At 35.9% G+C, this 18870-nt stretch overlaps 3 protein-coding genes across 3 annotated transcripts in view; 1 reads left to right on the top strand and 2 right to left on the bottom strand.

Moving 5' to 3' along the window:
• mpzl1l (myelin protein zero-like 1 like) overlaps positions 1–18870 on the bottom strand; it is a 186027-nt gene that overhangs the window by 147425 nt on the left and 19732 nt on the right. The gene's annotated exons all lie outside the window — the stretch shown is intronic.
• On the bottom strand, positions 1325–7721 carry lrrc32 (leucine rich repeat containing 32). Its single transcript, XM_083567753.1, has 3 exons — positions 7425–7721; positions 6237–6312; positions 1325–4861 (listed from the first exon to the last, which is right to left on the bottom strand). Exons 2-3 carry the CDS (start codon positions 6309–6311, stop codon positions 3080–3082), a joined length of 1857 nt encoding a protein of 618 aa, XP_083423879.1. The 5' UTR covers position 6312; positions 7425–7721; the 3' UTR covers positions 1325–3079.
• klhl35 (kelch-like family member 35) lies at positions 10568–17439 on the top strand. The gene is made up of 7 exons (XM_083569106.1): positions 10568–10754; positions 12081–12920; positions 13360–13541; positions 15378–15496; positions 15594–15782; positions 16684–16872; positions 17175–17439. Exons 1-7 carry the CDS (start codon positions 10711–10713, stop codon positions 17364–17366), a joined length of 1755 nt encoding a protein of 584 aa, XP_083425232.1. The 5' UTR covers positions 10568–10710; the 3' UTR covers positions 17367–17439.

Here is an 18870-nt window from a genome sequence, read left to right as displayed (position 1 = left end):
AATTTTGTGTAGGTTAAAATTAGAATTAGATTAAAACTTATAATGATACACATTTTAATTCCAGGTTCTAACACTACACTAACAGTAGACAGGGGTGAATTGTATACACAAAGACACACACACACACACACACACACAAATTGGTTTTTAACCTTTACTTCTTTCAAAGCAAAGACTTCTTTAAAAATAGAGGATCATCTTGTTTTCTTTGTAATAAGAGACAGATTTTTTTTAACAGTAATCCTGCCTCCTCCATTTGTGAGTGTAGTTTGCATGTTCTCCCCGTGCTTTGGGGGGTTTCCTCTGGGTACTCTGGTTTCCTCCTCCAGTCGGAAAAAACTTAATTTGTAGGCTGATTGGCATTTCCAAATTGTCTCTTGTGCATTTTAGGTGCATAAATGTGTGTGCTATTTTGCTCTGTAATGGAATGATACTCTGTAGATACTCCACCTTGTACCCAAAGTTTCCTGGGATGTATTTCGGCTTCCTGGGATCCTATGCCGGAAAAAGTGTATAAAATATGGATGGACAAATGAATGGATGGATTTTTGACAGGTATCTTATGTGATGATGATAATGATGATGATGATGATGATAATGATGATGATAATAATTAACTACTACTACTACTACTACTACTACTACTAATAATAATAATAATAATAATAATTTGAATTATTATAATTATAATTATAATTATAATTATAATTATTATTATTATTATTATTATTATTATTATTATTATTATTATTATTATGATGTAAGAAATATAAATATAAACACTCCACTGGTATTCTGGGTCAGGCCGATGGCACGTAACAGGACCGGGTGTGAACATGACTCTATTTATAAGTGCTGACCATTTTCCTCTCAAGCTGCTTCCTGTTTGGAGAAGCCTGATGGATATTGTCCTGCTGTCTTTCTGCCAGCTACCATTATATTAATACAAACACGTCTCACACCACCTTATTCAATCCCTTATACACACAAATTCATTTAAAAACACACAGGCCTAAAAATATCTTGTTCTTTAAACATTCATTTTGACACACTATGTTATATGTAATTTTATATATATATATATATATATATATATATATATATATATATATATATATATATATATATATATATATATATATATATATATATAAAATTACATATAACATAGTGTGTCATATATATATATATATATATATATATATATATATATATATATATATATATATATATATATATATATATATATATATATATATATATATATAGTTTCATTACAAATCACTAATATTCAACATTGAAGCATTGCAACTTTAGTACACACTTAAAGGAGACAAATCTTTATTTTTTTTTATCAAAATATGGATATTCATAAATATACATATGTTTATTTACATTCTTCATAAATTTTTAAAGAGTTCATTCATAAAGCATAAATTTTTTTGCAGAACAAAGCAGGAGTGTTATTCTGAACAATGTTGTGTGTAGAAGTCTGAGTGTATGTATGTGATCACTGCTAGTTTCGGCTGTTAAATAACTGCGTAGGTGGTTAAACAAGAAGTGGTAGTGACCATGAAATACATAAGAGGAAACATCGCATCATTACAGCGTCAACAACCTATGACATGATCTTCTATTTAAATACAAAGTGATGAAACAGTTGAGGACACAGGGATTTCCTCCTGTCTATTTAAGTCATGACTAGTCCTGGTATAGACAGCGACTTTAAACAACTTCCACCCTGAAGTCTATTAATAAAATAAGAGCAATAAATACTGATGCCACCTTAAAATCTAACACTCAGATGCCATGAAGCAAGATTATACCTGTATGCTTTTTTGAAACATGTAAATAAAATGGCCATATTTTATCATCAAACAGCTACATTTTGGCTATGTAACAAAAACATCTTATTCGCATTTAGAGTTGTGAACACCAAATCAATAACAGGAAAGCTAACTGTAGCAGCTCTAAAGCTGTGAAAACATGCTACAGTTTTACTGCAGGAGTCCGGACAGCAACACTTCCTCTGCTGTGGCTTGGTTAAATCATATCTCACACACACATACACACACACTAACATTTCATATGATCTCATGGACTGGTCCCATGACACCTATGCCACTGTTTTTCAAATCATGCCAGGAGGGCATTTTACAAAGCTGAATTTGTTTATTAGCAAGTTAACTTAAGGCTATGGTAACTTCACGAGTGCACTGAATGCCACTAGAGATTTAAAGATGATAACATGATAACTAAATTGTGACTGGCAAATATCTTGTTTAGTTTTCAAATCTAGCCTTATTCTGTGCTATATCCCTATGTAGAACTGTAGTAGGTGCAACTGTTATAGTGTTTGATTGATTACTATTTCTTAGCTTGCTTTAAATTTACTTAAATACAGTATGTACACATTGTTTATTACACATCTTTCATTTGTCACATTCATATTCCATAAAGTGCAAATAAATAGTTTTTTGACAATGCTGGGGAAATGTAGTGACCTTTTAAAATGACTGAAATATTTTAGGTATGCAAAACTAAGTAATAACAATGATGGTCCTTCATATCTTCAGTGTCTGTCGTTTATACATTATATGATAATAATGATTTCTTATTACAATGATCTTCTATCTGATCTATCTGTCTGACCTTTATGTTCCTCTTCTTATATTGAACCTTTCTTCTTCATGACAATTGTCCAGGATTTATGTGCCTTCTCAACTTCGCTTTTCTGTTCTGCTGTTAAATTGCACATTTCTGTGTGCAGCCTTAAAATAGAACTTAGTGTTTAAACTTGGTGAAAACCATTTTAGCCAGTTCCCCATCACACATATTCCATGTTTTCAGTACCTCAATGTAGAGGGACCTTCTGCTGAACTCATGTGATACCAGTCACTTATGTCACTGCTTCCATGTAAGGTTATTTTCCCTCTCTCTGCCTCCCAGTCTTTATAATTGGTTTATTCTTCCTGATGGGGTGAACTGATTAAGTCATCCAGATGTGAGGTCTTGTTGGCCAATACCCACATCTGGTAATAGTATAATATATATTTCTTGCTTTCACCCTCTAAAAATGTTAAGCCTTGTAACTGTTGCTGAATCTGTGACTTTTTGAGTGGCACAGCTTTATAGCCACTAACAAAACAATCATCAGTCCTAAAACTAGTACAGATATCATGGCAATTAAAAGTACTTTGCTGTTTAGAGTTTCACAATGTTCTGATTTCACATCTCTGAGGTTGATTTCCCCATACCCAACATCCATTGTGTATTGGCACATGGCACTGTCAATGTCCACATGGGCCTGCTGCACTAGGCTGATCAGATGCATGTTTTCACAGCAAATGAGTGGATTTGAGGCAAGAGAGAGAGTTTTGAGTGTCTTTTTTAAAGCCAACACTGTGCCAGCGTCCAGGACCTTGACGTTGTTGTTCTGCAGATTCAGAATTTCAATGGCAGTGGCTCTCTCACCCAGAAACAGGCCATCTAACTGGTTATCAGGCAAATCCAAAACCTTTAAGCTGTGTAGGGCTGAGAGGCTGATGTTAAGTTTTTTAAGATGGTTTCCTCTCAAGTAGAGGTGTGTGAGGGTACTTTCTAAGCCTGCTAGGGCCTGTTCACTGATTTTCATGTTAGGGTTCAGAGATATGTCCAAGATTAGCAATGGGCTTCCAATAAAAGCATGTGCAGGCAAAAAAGTCAGTTTGTTCTCAGACATATAAAGGTATCGCAGGGTGCGGATAGAATAGAGAGAGACACAATTGCTCGTTTGATTTTGGAATGGATCACAGACGCTCAGCTCATTAGACTGAAGATGCAGGTTGGTGATCTGGGGTAGATTAAAAATTTCAGGGTCTAATATACTGAGAATGTTGCCCTGCAGGTAGAGTGTCTCCAGTGCCAACAGCGTTTTCTCCTTAAAAGTCAGGTTCTGCAGGTTGTTAAAGCTCAGGTCGAGGGTTTTTAAAGCATTCAGAGGACTGTCAGTGTCCACGAGAAAGCTCTCCAGACAGTTATTGCTAATATTAAGGGTATCTAGAGCCACCAAGCTGGTGAAGAAATCAGAAGGCACAGCCTTGAACTGGTTATAGCTCAGATCTAAGTACAGAAGTCTTGGAAGCAACTGGTGGGTTTTGCTGCTGTAGAGTGGAGTCAGAGTCAGTTCTTCTATGTCCCTCAGATACTGGAGCTCATCATCAGGACCTGTGCTGTTCAGGCTATGCAGCTGGTTTCGTGAAAGGTCTAGATAGATGATTTTATTCCACCTGGGAAGGACAGGAAAGTAGTGCATCTTATTCTCCTTAAGGTCCAGGTAGAGCAACTCAAACTCTTGGTCTGAGTCAATGGTCTGGAAGGAGTTCATGCTGTTTTTGCTCAGGTTTAGTGATCTCAGCTGGAACAGGTTAAAATCAGTAATGCATGAGATTGAATTCACTGATAAATCCAGTTCAGTCAGATTTAGCAGAGAATCAAATGTGCCCTCTTCAATCTCCAAAATGACATTGTTATGTAAATCGATGTTTCTTAGTGACTGGCAGCCACTGAAGGTGCTATTGGCTAATTTTGTTATGCTATTTTCATTTAAAGAAAGGTTGGTAAGAGCAGGAGCATCTCTCAGAAGGTAGTCGATCATGTCCGTGTAAAGGCCGTTTCCAGACAGGTCAAGTTTTTGGACTGTAGAGAGTGGACCCACATGCTTTTTCAGAACTGCATCCAGAACTTTAAGTTGAGTCATGTTCTTGATATCTGATTGGATAAACTGGAAAAGTTTGTGGGACAGATTCAGTGCATTGTTTCCAGAAAGGTCACCGGGTGGTATATGTTTCAAGCTCTGATTGGTGTCAGCTTCACGCTGGAGCTATGGAGGAAAGCAAAGAGAGAAACAGGTTAACGCTTATAGTTCCAAGTTCATAATTTGAAGTAGTCAAACACCACTATATCGTTGTGTCATAGTGCTTTTGTAATATCTGTCACCAAAACAGCCCCATGGATCACAAAACAGGACATGGATCATCAGTACTCATCTCATGTCCCTCCTGATGCTCCATTGTTTCTTTATTTAGGAACATCTTTCAACCACTCACACATCAGCATACTAATAATAACTGTAAATGTACACAAAAGGTTTCCTTTGCTCAGACATGTTGGAAAATATTAGCTTTGTTACTGGCACTCAAGGACACAAATATTTTTCTCAGCCGGGGTCTTTCTGTGACATTAAGCCATTATGCTTTTCCTGCAATGCAGCAATGCATGTGCCACTGTTCTAAAATCTTTTCCACCCGGTCCTTCCCATCAGCCTAATGCTTGTCATATGATTCAGGGGAACATTTATGTCCTCTCACATAGTTCAAGGTGATTTCCTACAACCATGAAAGCCAGTAAATATTTGTGCCTCTTCTTTTCCTGACATAATAACCTAATCTTAAGTAACTTTTTTTCATCCTTGTTAGGATGAACCAGTGTCTATCCCAGGAACACTAAAGCAAGACAGTGGTATAGTAGCCAATCCACCTGCTAGATCAAACTCTGCGGCTGTAAGGAACCAGCTCCACATGCAGAGTCTGTGGTTTAATCCTGAGCTCGGTTTACTGTATGTAGGAAGTTTAAAATGTTTTTCCTGTCCCTGGGGAGATTCTTTGTTGCACTCCGGTTACCTTCCAACTCTTAAAAAACCTGCTGGTAACCACCATGCAGCTCAGGATAAAATGGCTACTGAAAATGAATACATCAATATGTGTATCTAATACGATAATTTCAGCACGGATACATTTCACCTCCCTGTTTGTATACCATTTGAGGTATTTTTAGGGTTGTATAAAAATGAAAAAAGGCAAAAAGACAAGTCCCTAAACATTTGACTCTATCATCGTTTTCAAGATCAAAAACTTAAACCTTTTAAAATTAAAAAGACATGAGTGTAAGGAATAATAATAAAGAGCATTAAATTAAGGCTTAATTCAATTACAATTTCAGGTTATTTTTAACAAATGATTAGTTGACAATGCATATAAGCACAAATAACAATATGAACATTATTCATATCAAAATGTAAAAAAAAATTACATCCAGAAGTGTTTAATTTGCGTTCAATTATTATAAACAGTTTGCTTCAACACAAGTGGAATTTTATTTATAAATCTGTCTAATTGCAACCTAATTCAACTAAGTAATCACAGGCTGAATCCTGAAACGTGCATATTTCTTTGTGAGATGCTCAGATTGTTACTTACCTCTTGGCAAAGTGAAAGCCGTAGTGAGAATAAATTCCCAATAAAGAAGAGGAAGCACACCTGAGTGCTCATCATGCTGCAGGGATCAAAGAGAGGACAGTTTTAACTTACACATTTACACAAAGTCAGATAAATAAAGTGTGTGACCTCAGCATACAATATATATTCTTATAGGGGAAGTGTACATCTGTTAATACATACACGTCATTCTTACTACTACTTCTACAACTCCAAAGCACCCACCTATGCACTGTCAAAAATATTTATTTTGCAAATGATTTCTGTCATGAAAGACATGTATTGAAATGAAATAACCTTTTACTTATTCCATTCGAGGGAATCTTTCTGACATATGTATGTCACATCACAAAAGAGTAAAAAAACAAAAAAACAAAAAAAACATGGTCGTTTCAGTTCGTATATTCATAATTTCATTTCTGACGTAAGAGGAAGCACCCACAATCAGACATTTAGTCATCACTGGGGGAGGAAGGTTTTTTTTTCTTGTTGTTGTCACTTGGGGGTTGTAAGGGTACAAGTTCATGGCATTTTTAACACTAAATGCAAACTAATCGCTACCTCTTTCATTAGAATGTAAGTCTGATGACGGCATGAATCACATCTTTATACACACACACACACACATTAAAAATCCTGACTTCTCAAAAAACAGTTTCACACAGATGACCAGATACACACACACACGCACACACACACACACACACACACACACACACACACACACACACACACACACACACACACACACACACATTGTAAGAGGATCATCATTTAACTTCCTGTGTCCTTCTTCAGGATTCTGTTCCATCTCTGTTATGTTGCAAAATATCACACTTTTTGTTTATACAACAAAAGGCATCACTCAGACAGGGTCCTGTATGTGTATATGTATGTATAATATATATATATATATATATATATATATATATATATATATATATATATATATATATATATATATATATATATATATATATATATATATATATATATATATACACACACACACACACACATATACACTTGCATTCTGCTATTGTTATATTGGACATATACATAGTATATATTGTCCAATATAACAATAGCAGGGTGCAAGAGAGAGAGATACAGTCAGAGGAGTGAAGGAGTGAAATAGAGAGTAATGATGTCTTTCAGCAGTAATCTTACCTTAGAAGCAACTGCACCTATGCTGCTATCGCTTGAAGATGGTGTCACTCATGCTCATGCTGCCTGCAGCCTCTCAGATCAGCACTGACACAGTGCAGCTGGTCCATTCCCTGTTCTTTCCTTTCCCCTCCCTTCTCTCCCTCCCTCTCTCTTTCACTCTCTCACTTGTAGACATCCTGTGAGAATATCCTGCATTATTGTTATGCCCGTACTTTCCTTCTTTGGCCTTACCTTTTATGGAATTGAGGAGCTCTCTCTCTCTCTCTCTCTCTCTCTCTCTCTCTCTCTCACACACACACACACACACACACACACACACACACACACACACACACACACACACACACACACACACACACACACACACACACACACACACACACACACACACACACACACACACTTACACAGACAAAGAGTGCTAGAGAGTATCCAAAGTGAAGATTTGCAGCTGGGCTCTGACAATGAGTTCATTTAGGGAATACCATGAGAGGAGTTTCACAGCTTTTAATGACAAATCCCCAATTAACTGATATTTAAAGAAAAGTCAAATACTTACTGACTTACTGTGAGCTGGAGAGCACTTCCATTGGCAATTCTTCTTTTAAAGAAGGTACATCTCATTTGAAAGAATAGAAAATAGGAGCAGACAGTGATGGGCTGGCATCTATATATACAGTACAAGACAGCCCGCATCCAAATATAATCTGCTGTCATGCATTTCCCTTGTTCAGGAGGCCCAGTCATTAATGGTTAGGAGCATTATATCAATTTTCATTTACCTTTTATCATATGTCTGTTACATTGATTTCACACCACTATTTTTATTAATTTTTTTGTATAAGTGTACAGACTGTAAGTATAACTTGTAAATATAAAATATATAACTTGCTATATTATATTATTATTACCACTATTACTAATTCTATTAATAATAATAGAAATAATACAAAATAATATTTCTTCTTTTAAATATCAGAAGCAGAAACTGTTGCAGGCTGATGCAAAAGCTCAGCTTCACTCACAAGTAAACAGCTCCCTCTGTTGGCTGTGCATATTTCTCATGACTTCTCAGATTTCTCATCACGTTCTAATCAATAAGCAGTTGAAAAAAGCAATACAGCAAATTATGCTATAATTTATGATTTTAGTCAGATGTGTACAGGTGCATCTCAATAAATTACTATATCATTAAAAAGTGTATTTATTTTTGTAATTTAATACAAAAAGTGAAACTCGTATATTATATAGATTCATCACACACAGACTGAAATATTCAAGTGTTTATTTATTTTAATGTTGATGATTATGGCTTACAGCTAAAGAAAACGAATACAATTCAGAATCTCAGAAAATTATAATATGAAAAAGTTAAATATTGGAGATTCGTGGTGTCGCACTCTAATCAGCTCATTAAATCCAAACACCTGCAAAGGTTTCCTGAATCTTTAAATGGTGTCTCAGTCTGGTTCAGGCTACACAATCATGGGGAAGACTGCTGACTTGACAGTTGTCCAGAAGACGATCCTTGACATGGAGGGTAAGACACAAAAAGGTAAACGCTAAAGAAGCTACTGTTCACAGAGTGTATATCCAAGAACATTATTGAAAAGTTGAATGGAAGAAAAGAAATGTGGTAGAAAAACATGAAACGAATCCCATTTAGGAATTTAGGGGGTCTTCACAAAGAGTGGACTGCAGCTGGAGTCAGTGCTTCAAGAGCCCCCACACAGACAGACGTATCCATGGGCTACAACTGACACATTCCTTGTGTCAAGCCACTCCTGAACCAGAGACAATGTCAGAGGTGTCTTACCTGGACAAAGGACAAAAAGGACTGGACTGTTCCTCATTGGACCAAAGTCGTCTTTTCAGATGAAAGGAAAGAAAATTTAGCATTTCACTTGGAAACCAAGGTCCCAGAGTCTGGAGGAAGAGAGGAGAGGCACAGAATCCAAGTTGCTTGAGATCCAGTGTAAAGATTGCACAGTCAGTGGTGGTTTGGGGAATCATGTCATCTGCTGGTGTTGGTCCACTCTGTTTTTTCAAGTACAAGGTCAGCACAGCCGTCTATTAGTAAGTTTTAGAGCACTTCATTCTTCTTTTTGCTGACCAGCATTATGAAGATACTGATTTAATTTTCCAGCAGGATTTGGCACCTGCCCACACTGCCAAAAGCACCAAAAGTTGGTTAAATGACCATGGTGTTGGTGTGCTTGACTGGCCAGCAAACTCACCAGACCTGAACCCCATAGAGAATCTATCGGGTATTGCCAAGAGAAAAATGAGAAACAAAAGACCAAAAAAATGCAAATGAGCTGAAGGCCACTGTCAAAGTAACCTGGGCTTCCATACCACCTCAGCAGTGCCACAGACTGATCACCTCCATGCCAGGGCGAATTGAGGGAGTGAGTAAAGCAAAAGGAGTCCCTATGAAGTATTGAGTACATATACAGTAAATGAATATACTTTCCAGGAGGCTAACAATTCACTAAACATTTTTTTTTTTGAGTGGTCTTATGAAGTATTACAATTTTTGTTGAAAATTGTGTGCCAAAATCATAAAAATGTTAAGAAATAAACACTTAAAATATATATTAGTGTGTGTGATGAATCTATATAATGTACAAGTTACTAAAATAAATCACATTTTTAATGATATTATAATTTATTGAGATGCACCTGTATATGTATAAATACAGTGCCTCCTAAATGGGTTAATTTCCTAGCAAATATTTTTTTTTACTTTTATTGTATCATATTTGAATATATCATATATTTTAAATGCCCCACCCCCGGTCTAAACTAGGCTTAGTATTTAATATTCATTAAGAATTCACTACATACAACCTTTGCATTCAATTCTAAACTGTTTGTGTCCAGTTGTACGTCTGCCCAATAAAAAGCTCTGTCAAAATTCACAAAAGGAAACTCAACTGCGTTTTGATTTCAGTTTTGATTTTAAGAATACTAAGGACACAATTATTTTCAATGTAATTTGATTTATGTAGAGATTTAAGAGTAACTCTAAAGTATCAGGAAAAAAATCCCATAAAATTTGTAATTAAAGTTAATGTTACAACACACATCAGAAACAATCACTAGGGGTTAAATACGTTCTGCAGACACGAGATCTATGAAGGGATAGAAAGAATGTCAACAGAAGTTGGCAGAACTTTGTTTCGTTTTTCGTTCCTCCCACAAGCTGCATGCAGGACATCCCACATGGCATGTGGTGAAAGATTATAAATAAGTGCAGCAGTATTTACATTCACCAAAGATTCTGATGTCTGGCATCAAGCTCAGGATAGGCTACGATATTGCAGCAAGGTGAGCTGAATATCTTTCTATTTTTTGGCTGATTAAATCTTTAATCTTTAGAGTAATATATATATATATATATATATATATATATATATATATATATATATATATATATATATATATATATATATATATATATATATATATATATAAAATTGAGGTCATATGTTTACACACATCTTACAGAATTTGATAAATATTAATTGTTTTTTTTTTTATTATTATTATTATTATTATTATTATTATTAAATAAGCTTTTTGGATTATTTATATGTATTTTTGTGTCTGGGTTCATGATCCCTTGCTTGTCCTGAACAGTTAAGCTGCCTATTCTTCTTTTAAAAAACTCTTCAAGAATACATTATTTTGTTCAGTATGACTTTTTACAATAGGATAACTGAGGGACCCGCACACAACCTTTACAAGGTGCAAACATTAATTGACCTATAAAGGCAACACGATACATTAATAGCCAGTGTTTTAAGCAGTTTTTACATTCCCTCTTAATGTAACGTTACGTTCTTGAGAATCAATGACGGTTTGACTGCTCAAGACAAAAAAGTGTATATAAACTTAATACAACCGGTTAATTATATAATAGAATATTAATATAGACATAGAATGATTCATTATTATGTCTTGTGGACTACATGGCAACATTTGTTTAGTGAAATAACATAAAAAAACTAAATGCAAAAGATGCTTTGTTACATTTTTGCACAATCTGCAAGGTGTTTAGGTAAACCTCTGACCTCAACTGCAAGCACTAGATTTCTATGGGTTAAGAATGTCTGCGTAATGTGAGTTGTTTAACATCTTCAATAAAAGTGTACATCTCTGCACCTGCTGAGTTATTTATATCAGTGTATATTGTTACTTAGTCTGTCTTCATTCGGACTACAGTTCACTTGAGGTAAAATTCATTATTTAATTTGTCAGAAATGTTAATGTTATGAGAATATTAATGATATTCAATGCTTAAATAAACCGTATCAGAAAAGGACTAAGGTGATTTACATCAGCATTTAAATGCCAGGCATAGCGCTGGTGGATTTCTTTTTTAACAAAACCATTATTTTTAGCCCCTTATTTATTACATAGTACACACTTTTAGCTATTATACCATTTGCATTTACCATATAGACATTTCTGAAAACAAATAAGAGAATACTAAATCTCACAATGCACTGCAAACAGTAGTCTCCAAAGGGAAGTGAACACCCTTAACACAGGTTGCAGATTACAGAGTTACTTATAAATGTAACAATGCATGAGATAAAACTGAATAAAAATGTAAAACAAACTCAGTACCAGAGCACTATATCTTTACAGATCTTTATCCATGGGTTTGGGGGCTGATGTCAATCTGAAGGCGAGCTTCAGCACCAGCTTGTACCAGCCTGAGAACATTCTTCAGACCCTCAATGTCTTCAGAAAGAGTGGCACCTTCACAGATGTTGTCCTGCGGGCAGAGGAACAAGAGTTTCCCTGCCACCGTGCAGTGCTGTGTGCTTCCAGTCATTACTTTCGCTCCATGTTTATGGGCCAGCTGCGTGAGAGTGGGCAGTCTGTGGTGCAGATGAATGAAGTTTCCGAAATAGCCCTAGAGCACTTGCTGAACTTCATTTATGAGGGCCAGGTTCATCTCCAAGAGGAGAATGTGGAGATTATTTTTCGAGCTGCTGACCTGCTGGACGTGCCTGCACTGTCTCAAGCCTGTGTGGATTTCCTGGAGAAGCGCGTGTCTCATTTGAACTGCCTGGGCCTGATAGAATTCGCCACCCACTACTCGCTGCAGCCACTGCTGGAACAGTGCCAGAACCTGCTATATCAGGACTTTGACATTGTAGCAAAGCAGGATGAGTTCTTGGAGCTGCCAATGGAGAAAGTGGTGGAGCTTTTGAATTCTGAAAAACTGCAAGTGAAGGAGGAAGTCCTGGTGGAGGCTGCACTGCTATGGGTGCACCACCAAGGCAGTCAACGGAAAGCAGCTCTAGGAAAGCTCCTGGAGAGTCTTCGACTGCCTTTGCTTGACCCAGTCTTCTTTACCAACATGCTAGAGGCTGATGAACTCATCCAGGATTCCCATGACTGCAGGAAGCTATTACAGGAGGCCAGACTTTATCGCACATATGGCAGAGAGATCAGCTCAGAGAGAACCAAACCAAGAAGGTCAGGCAGATAACAAGAGCGATGTGACGCTAATCATTTGGTTTTTTAAGGAGCTAGGTTTAGTCAGAAATGGTCAACACCGATGTTTATACTTGACTGTTGAGATATTGTACTATAAAATGTACAGAGCAATAGTTAAATAATGGAACAGGACCTCATCAGGTATCACTGTGTGTCCAATTAAATTTAACCACATGAATTTATCGCACATCTACAATCAGCATTTTTAGCATTGTTTCACTTTTTAGTCCAATTTTACTTCTTGTCTAAACTGAAACCAAGGCTTAGAATTATAAAGGCTAGTCCAACTTATATTTACTGAAGCTATTATCATGTATAGGAGCTCGGCATGTACACATAGTCTCATTTGAGTAAGTACATTTGTACATCTAAAATCTGGGTGTAATTTAACTGTTACGCATTCTCTCCTTTTCTCTAGGCAATCTGGCTGGGCTGAGGTGATTGTAGTTATTGGAGGGTGTGACAAAAATAGGATTTCAGTATATTCCTCCACTGAGAAACTGGATCCAACATCAGGGAAATGGCTCCCTTCAGCGAATGTGCCAGGATACAAATATGAATTTGCTGTCTGTGAACTTCACAACGACATTTATTTATCAGGTATGCTCTAGGAATCATTACCAGCTTACCCAAATTAGCATCTGTAAAAAATCTGCATTAAATATTTATTCTTCCTCCTTATTTATTTCATATGTGGAGGCGTTCTTTAGTAACATAATAAAAATGTAATTGTCCTATCAAGATACTCAGAAGGTATTTAACTTGGTTTGGAAAAGAAAAATCTTTGATGTTTATGATCAATTCCAGCAATTATAGACAGACATTTCAAAATAATCGCACCACTTGCAAAGGGATGAAAATACTTGAGTAATCTTATTTCATTATGCTTAAATATTACATAGACAAAATTACACTTTACATAAGTATTGACTTTAATGTAGAAAAACTTTCAAGAACCAAAATTCAATTCTTTATCGGCAATGAGGTTTTCATGCGACACAACATGATTAGTGTAATAACTATCTGTGTGCATCTAGACTTCTAGAAACTTCACTGTCAGCAATGCATATGTGCACCCCTGGCCATTTAAGGTTTTTTTAAATACATTTTTATTTGAATTTTAGTTAATGGAGTGTTTGTTAATGCCTGACTAACATTGTTAAATATATAAAATATAAAATTGTTAAATAGGGTTTTTTTTCAGATTTGATAAATTAGCAAATTAATTAATTAATCAAATACTCATACTTATTCATGCATGTATTTAGCAAACTCACCAAAGTATAAATTTTTTATTTCCCAGGCAATACAGAGTAGTTTCTTTTTTGTTAGATAAATTACTTTTCACATAAAACATGACAGGTTTTCCTCCTAATTTTCTAATTCCTATCCATCACTAGCAAATTTTCCTTGAACACATTTTCAGCTGAATACTTTTAGTTTGAAATAAGAATCTGACACATTATCCATACTTTCTAAAATTCATGATTCCACCCCTATTGCCTGCAAAACCCTTACTTTTATTAGCTTTTGTGAAGCAGAGATTTCAGGCCAGTACTCTGGAGTAAATGTTCATGTACATTTTACAGATACAGTACATAGTATGAGTATGGGGATTGTTTAGCTTGTGCTTTTATGCTGCAGCATAACCGTTTCCGTGTTTCTTCCTTGGACCACTTTTGATGGATACTGACCACTGCAGACCGGGAACACCCCATAAGAGCTGCAGTTTTAGAGATGATCTGACCCAGTCGTCTCACCATAACAATTTGGCCCTTAAACCTTACACTTGCCCGTTTTTTCTGCTTCTAACACATCAATATTTGCTGCCTAATAATATCCCACCCACTAACAGCTACCATGATAATTAGTGTTATTCACTTCACCGGTCATAATGTTATAATTTCATATTGTTATGCCTGATCGGTGTACATTGTGATGAGCCGCTGTCCACATTCATTTGGCTGTATAGTCTTACTCATTTTTGTAAGAGGAAAGTTTGCAACAAATACAGTACATTTATAATAACAAAAAGACTTGAACAAAGTCAAAACATATACTGTAAGTTGAAAAAGATTTGTATGTATGAATTATAAAGAAAATCTTAAAATTATTCACATATATCACATATAATCAGATCTAGTTCTTAACTGGTATTTAAAATAACGTATAATTTGTTATAAATTGCAATCAAAAACATTTGCAATCTAAAAGTTATAATCTTGCATGTTAAGGGGAACAGCTGCATGAATTGTGCTTCTACTTAGAACTTATGTATCTGCCTGAGTATATAAAGTGGTGTATGTCTGTTCTTATCTATATCCGTCACGCAACTACTGCTGGCAGTTGGTATTGCAAAAATGAAAAGCTTTTGTGTATGTATAATGTACAAAGTGGCCCGCATGACTTTGTTTTTGGTCATGTTTGTGCATGTAGGTGGGCAGCTGAACAGCTCACAAGTGTGGCGCTTCATGGCACAGCTGAATCAGTGGGTTTCCGTTGGTAGTCTGCTGAAGGGAAGATGGCGACACATGATGGCCTCTTTGTGTGGAAAGGTTAGCACCATATCACACACATTTCCTTTTCTGTGCTATTCCCTATTCTCAGAAACCCTTATTTATCATGTCGTATGGGTGTGTTTTATTAATACAGCTGTACGCTGTAGGAGGATTTGATGGACGGCAAAGGCTGAGCAGCGTGGAATGTTTCAGTGTGTTTGAGAATAAGTGGAAGCCTGTGGCTCCTCTGCTGTTGCCTGTCAGTTCTGCTGCTGTGGCCAGCTGCTCTGGAAAGCTTTATATAATTGGTGGAGCTGTGAGTGACGACTGCAACACCAACATGGTGAGACTTTCAGACTTACATGTGCGTACATGTGAGGTATGAGTCAGATGTCATAAATGAAAACAAGCATCGCATCTCTGCAGCCACTCTCTCTTGCAAGTCTTCACACACCAAAACTTCACTAAGGACAAGCCAGTCCTACTTGAACTACTGGGTTAAACTGAAATGCTATATTAAATTAAGCGTTTATTTAAAGTAAGGGCCTATTATGGACAAACAGTAAAGATTTTGGCAAAATTTTTTAGTAAACTGTTGCACACCAATGATATATTTTGTCAATTCTTTAGTTAAACTTTATTTTGAATAATTTGGATAATATATTTTCTAATTGCTTGTTTCCTTATGACAGCTACATATATAGACAAACATATATTTCTATTTTTAAGATTATACGATTAATAAATTTACATGTAAACATTTTAGTGTAAGTAATAAAATAATCGATATTGCTTTCTTCAAACAGTAATCCTATAATAATTTGATAAAACGCACAGAATTTGTCATATTTTGCTGGTTAATTAGATCTCATTGTTTTAGTGTGGTCTATAACATTTGCCCTCCATATGTCGGCAAAGAAGAAATGACGTGCATTATGGAAAATTAGAAAAAAGTGGTGCATCAATGAATCCTTGGAAAGCAGTGTAACAGTTTTAAATACCACATTCAAATCTTATATGGTAAATAGTAAATGCAGAGCATAATCGATTAAACCCATATAAAACTATGTGCTGCAATATTTTTTATTCTATTTAGATTTATGTTGGTGATGTACATGAGATAAAACCATATTACCAGGTTTTTAATTCAGAACAATAAACAACTGTGTGTGGGAGTGTGTTTAGCTCCATAATGTATTTTATGAACTGTTTTAGAAGCTGTTTTGTGTATGCGTATTTTCCAGGTACAGTGTTATGACCCTGTGAACAATCAGTGGATGTACACGATGTCCTGTCCTTTCTCTCAGAGGTGCATGAACGCAGTGGCTCTAAATGGCTCCATCTATGTAGCCGGAGGGTTGATGGATGTGCTGTATTGTTACACTCCTAAGGGCAACTCATGGGACAAAGTAGCTGAGCTTCCAATGAAACTGGTATGGGAGAAAAGAAAAAAATCCTGCTTATACATTATTCTTACTTATAGTAATTAAATAACTAAGTTATTTTGGCCCCAATATCAATTTCTTCAAAATACCACTATGATACGTGCGTGGAATTCATTAATAATTAAATTAAGAAATGAAATAAAAATAAAAATAATAATTGTGAATAAAAGTAAATAAATAGTAGTATAAATACTACATTGATTTCAGTCTTTATATAGTGTCCATTTCTGCACTTCTTCAATAAGCAAATTATTACTGTGTAATGATCCTGACCTGTTTATGTGTTTCAGGAAAATTGTGGGCTGACTGCTTGTGATGGGAAGATATATATATTGGGTGGCCGGAATGAAGCTGAAGCTGTGACTGACCACACATGGGCTTTTGACCCACTGACCAGCCTGCTGACTGAGGAGATTTCACTAACACACAGACTGACCAACCATGGATGCGTTACTATCACACAGCCCATTTACCACAAATGAAGGCTTTTTTTTTATTGCATGGTCAACAACTATATTGTTTACTGTACATGCATTTATTATTTTGTCTCTGCTGTTCATAGTTTTCTTTTCGGCTTCTCCCGTTAGGGGTCGCCACAGCGGATCCTCCGCACGTTTGATTTGGCACATGTTTTACGCTGGATGCCCTTCCTAACGCAACCCTCCCCAATTTATCCGGGCTTGGGACCGGCACTAAGAGTGGCTGGGGATGGTTCCCTGACCGGGAATCGAACCCGGGTCGCAGCGGTGGGAGCGCTGCATCTTAACCACTAGACCACCAGGGGACCTGTCTCTGCTGTTCATAACAACGCTCAAAAAGAGTCATTAATCCGTTTCATTTTCTAGCAAAATAACACTACAAACTGTGAAAATACCAAACTGTGAAAACGTGCATTGATGATTTAGAGTATTTACTATGCATTGTATCTCTCACTGTTGAAATGCTTTGCTGCTAACTGTCTCTTCTTATTCTTTGTAAGTTTATATTTTATCTTTGTGAAAGCATTATAATTAGGATCTCTTATTACTCTATTTCCAAATCAGTACAGATAACCAATAATAAGAAATTGTCTCCTACTTTATAATGACTTAAAATCTACTGAAATCTCACTGTTGAACTGCACTTTAAAATATATGCTTTCTGAAAGATACAATAAATAAATAAATAATACTTTATTAGCAATGTCTGGACACCTGTTTATTCATACAGTCATGTCACTGCATCATGTGTCTGCAGCAAAATGCATTAACTATATGCAGGTTCAGTTTAGGATCTTCAGTTCATTTTCACATCAAACATATGAATGAGATCCAACATATGATCTCATTGACTCTGATTAGGGTATGAGTGCAAAATACGTCTATATCTATGCAAACAGCATCATTTTGTGTCTACTGCTTACTGTTAATTCATATATAATTTCCTGGCATTTTTTTTTCTTTCTCTTTAAAAGAAATGGGGGCTTAGCCCTGATGTCCCACTTACACCAGCCAGGCCTAAAAATAGGTCTTTTTTTTCTTTAAAAGAAATGGGTTCATAGCCCTGCCGGCCCACTTACACCAGCCAGGCCTAAAAATAGGTCTTTTTTTTCTTTAAAAGAAATGGGTTCATAGCCCTGCCGGCCCACTTACACCAGCCAGGCCTAAAAATAGTTCTTTTTTTTGCCCAATTTTCTCTCAGAAATTCATACATACTTCACAGATATAAAAAACAAAACAAAAAAAAAACGTGCTAGTCAGTGCACTTAAGGAATCTTTTGAACTGACTAGCACATTTTGTTGTGTTCAACAGAATATCCTTGCTGATGGGTTTTAATGGAGCTCTGGAAGCAGAAGTGTTACACTTTTACATTATTTGTTGGAAATAGTTCAATAAACAAAGAAAAAATCTTAAATGGATAAGCAATAGACTTTAGACTTTCATCTAGCTGTATGAATGCTTTTAATGTACATTTTATATATTGGATTATTAAAAATAATAGTAGAA

Source organism: Silurus aristotelis (assembly GCF_946808225.1).
Source record: "Silurus aristotelis genome assembly, chromosome: 18".
NCBI classification, from domain to species: Eukaryota; Metazoa; Chordata; class Actinopteri; order Siluriformes; family Siluridae; genus Silurus; species Silurus aristotelis.
The sequence above is the reverse complement of the archived record's forward strand: the minus strand, read 5'-3'. Positions and strand labels throughout refer to the sequence as shown.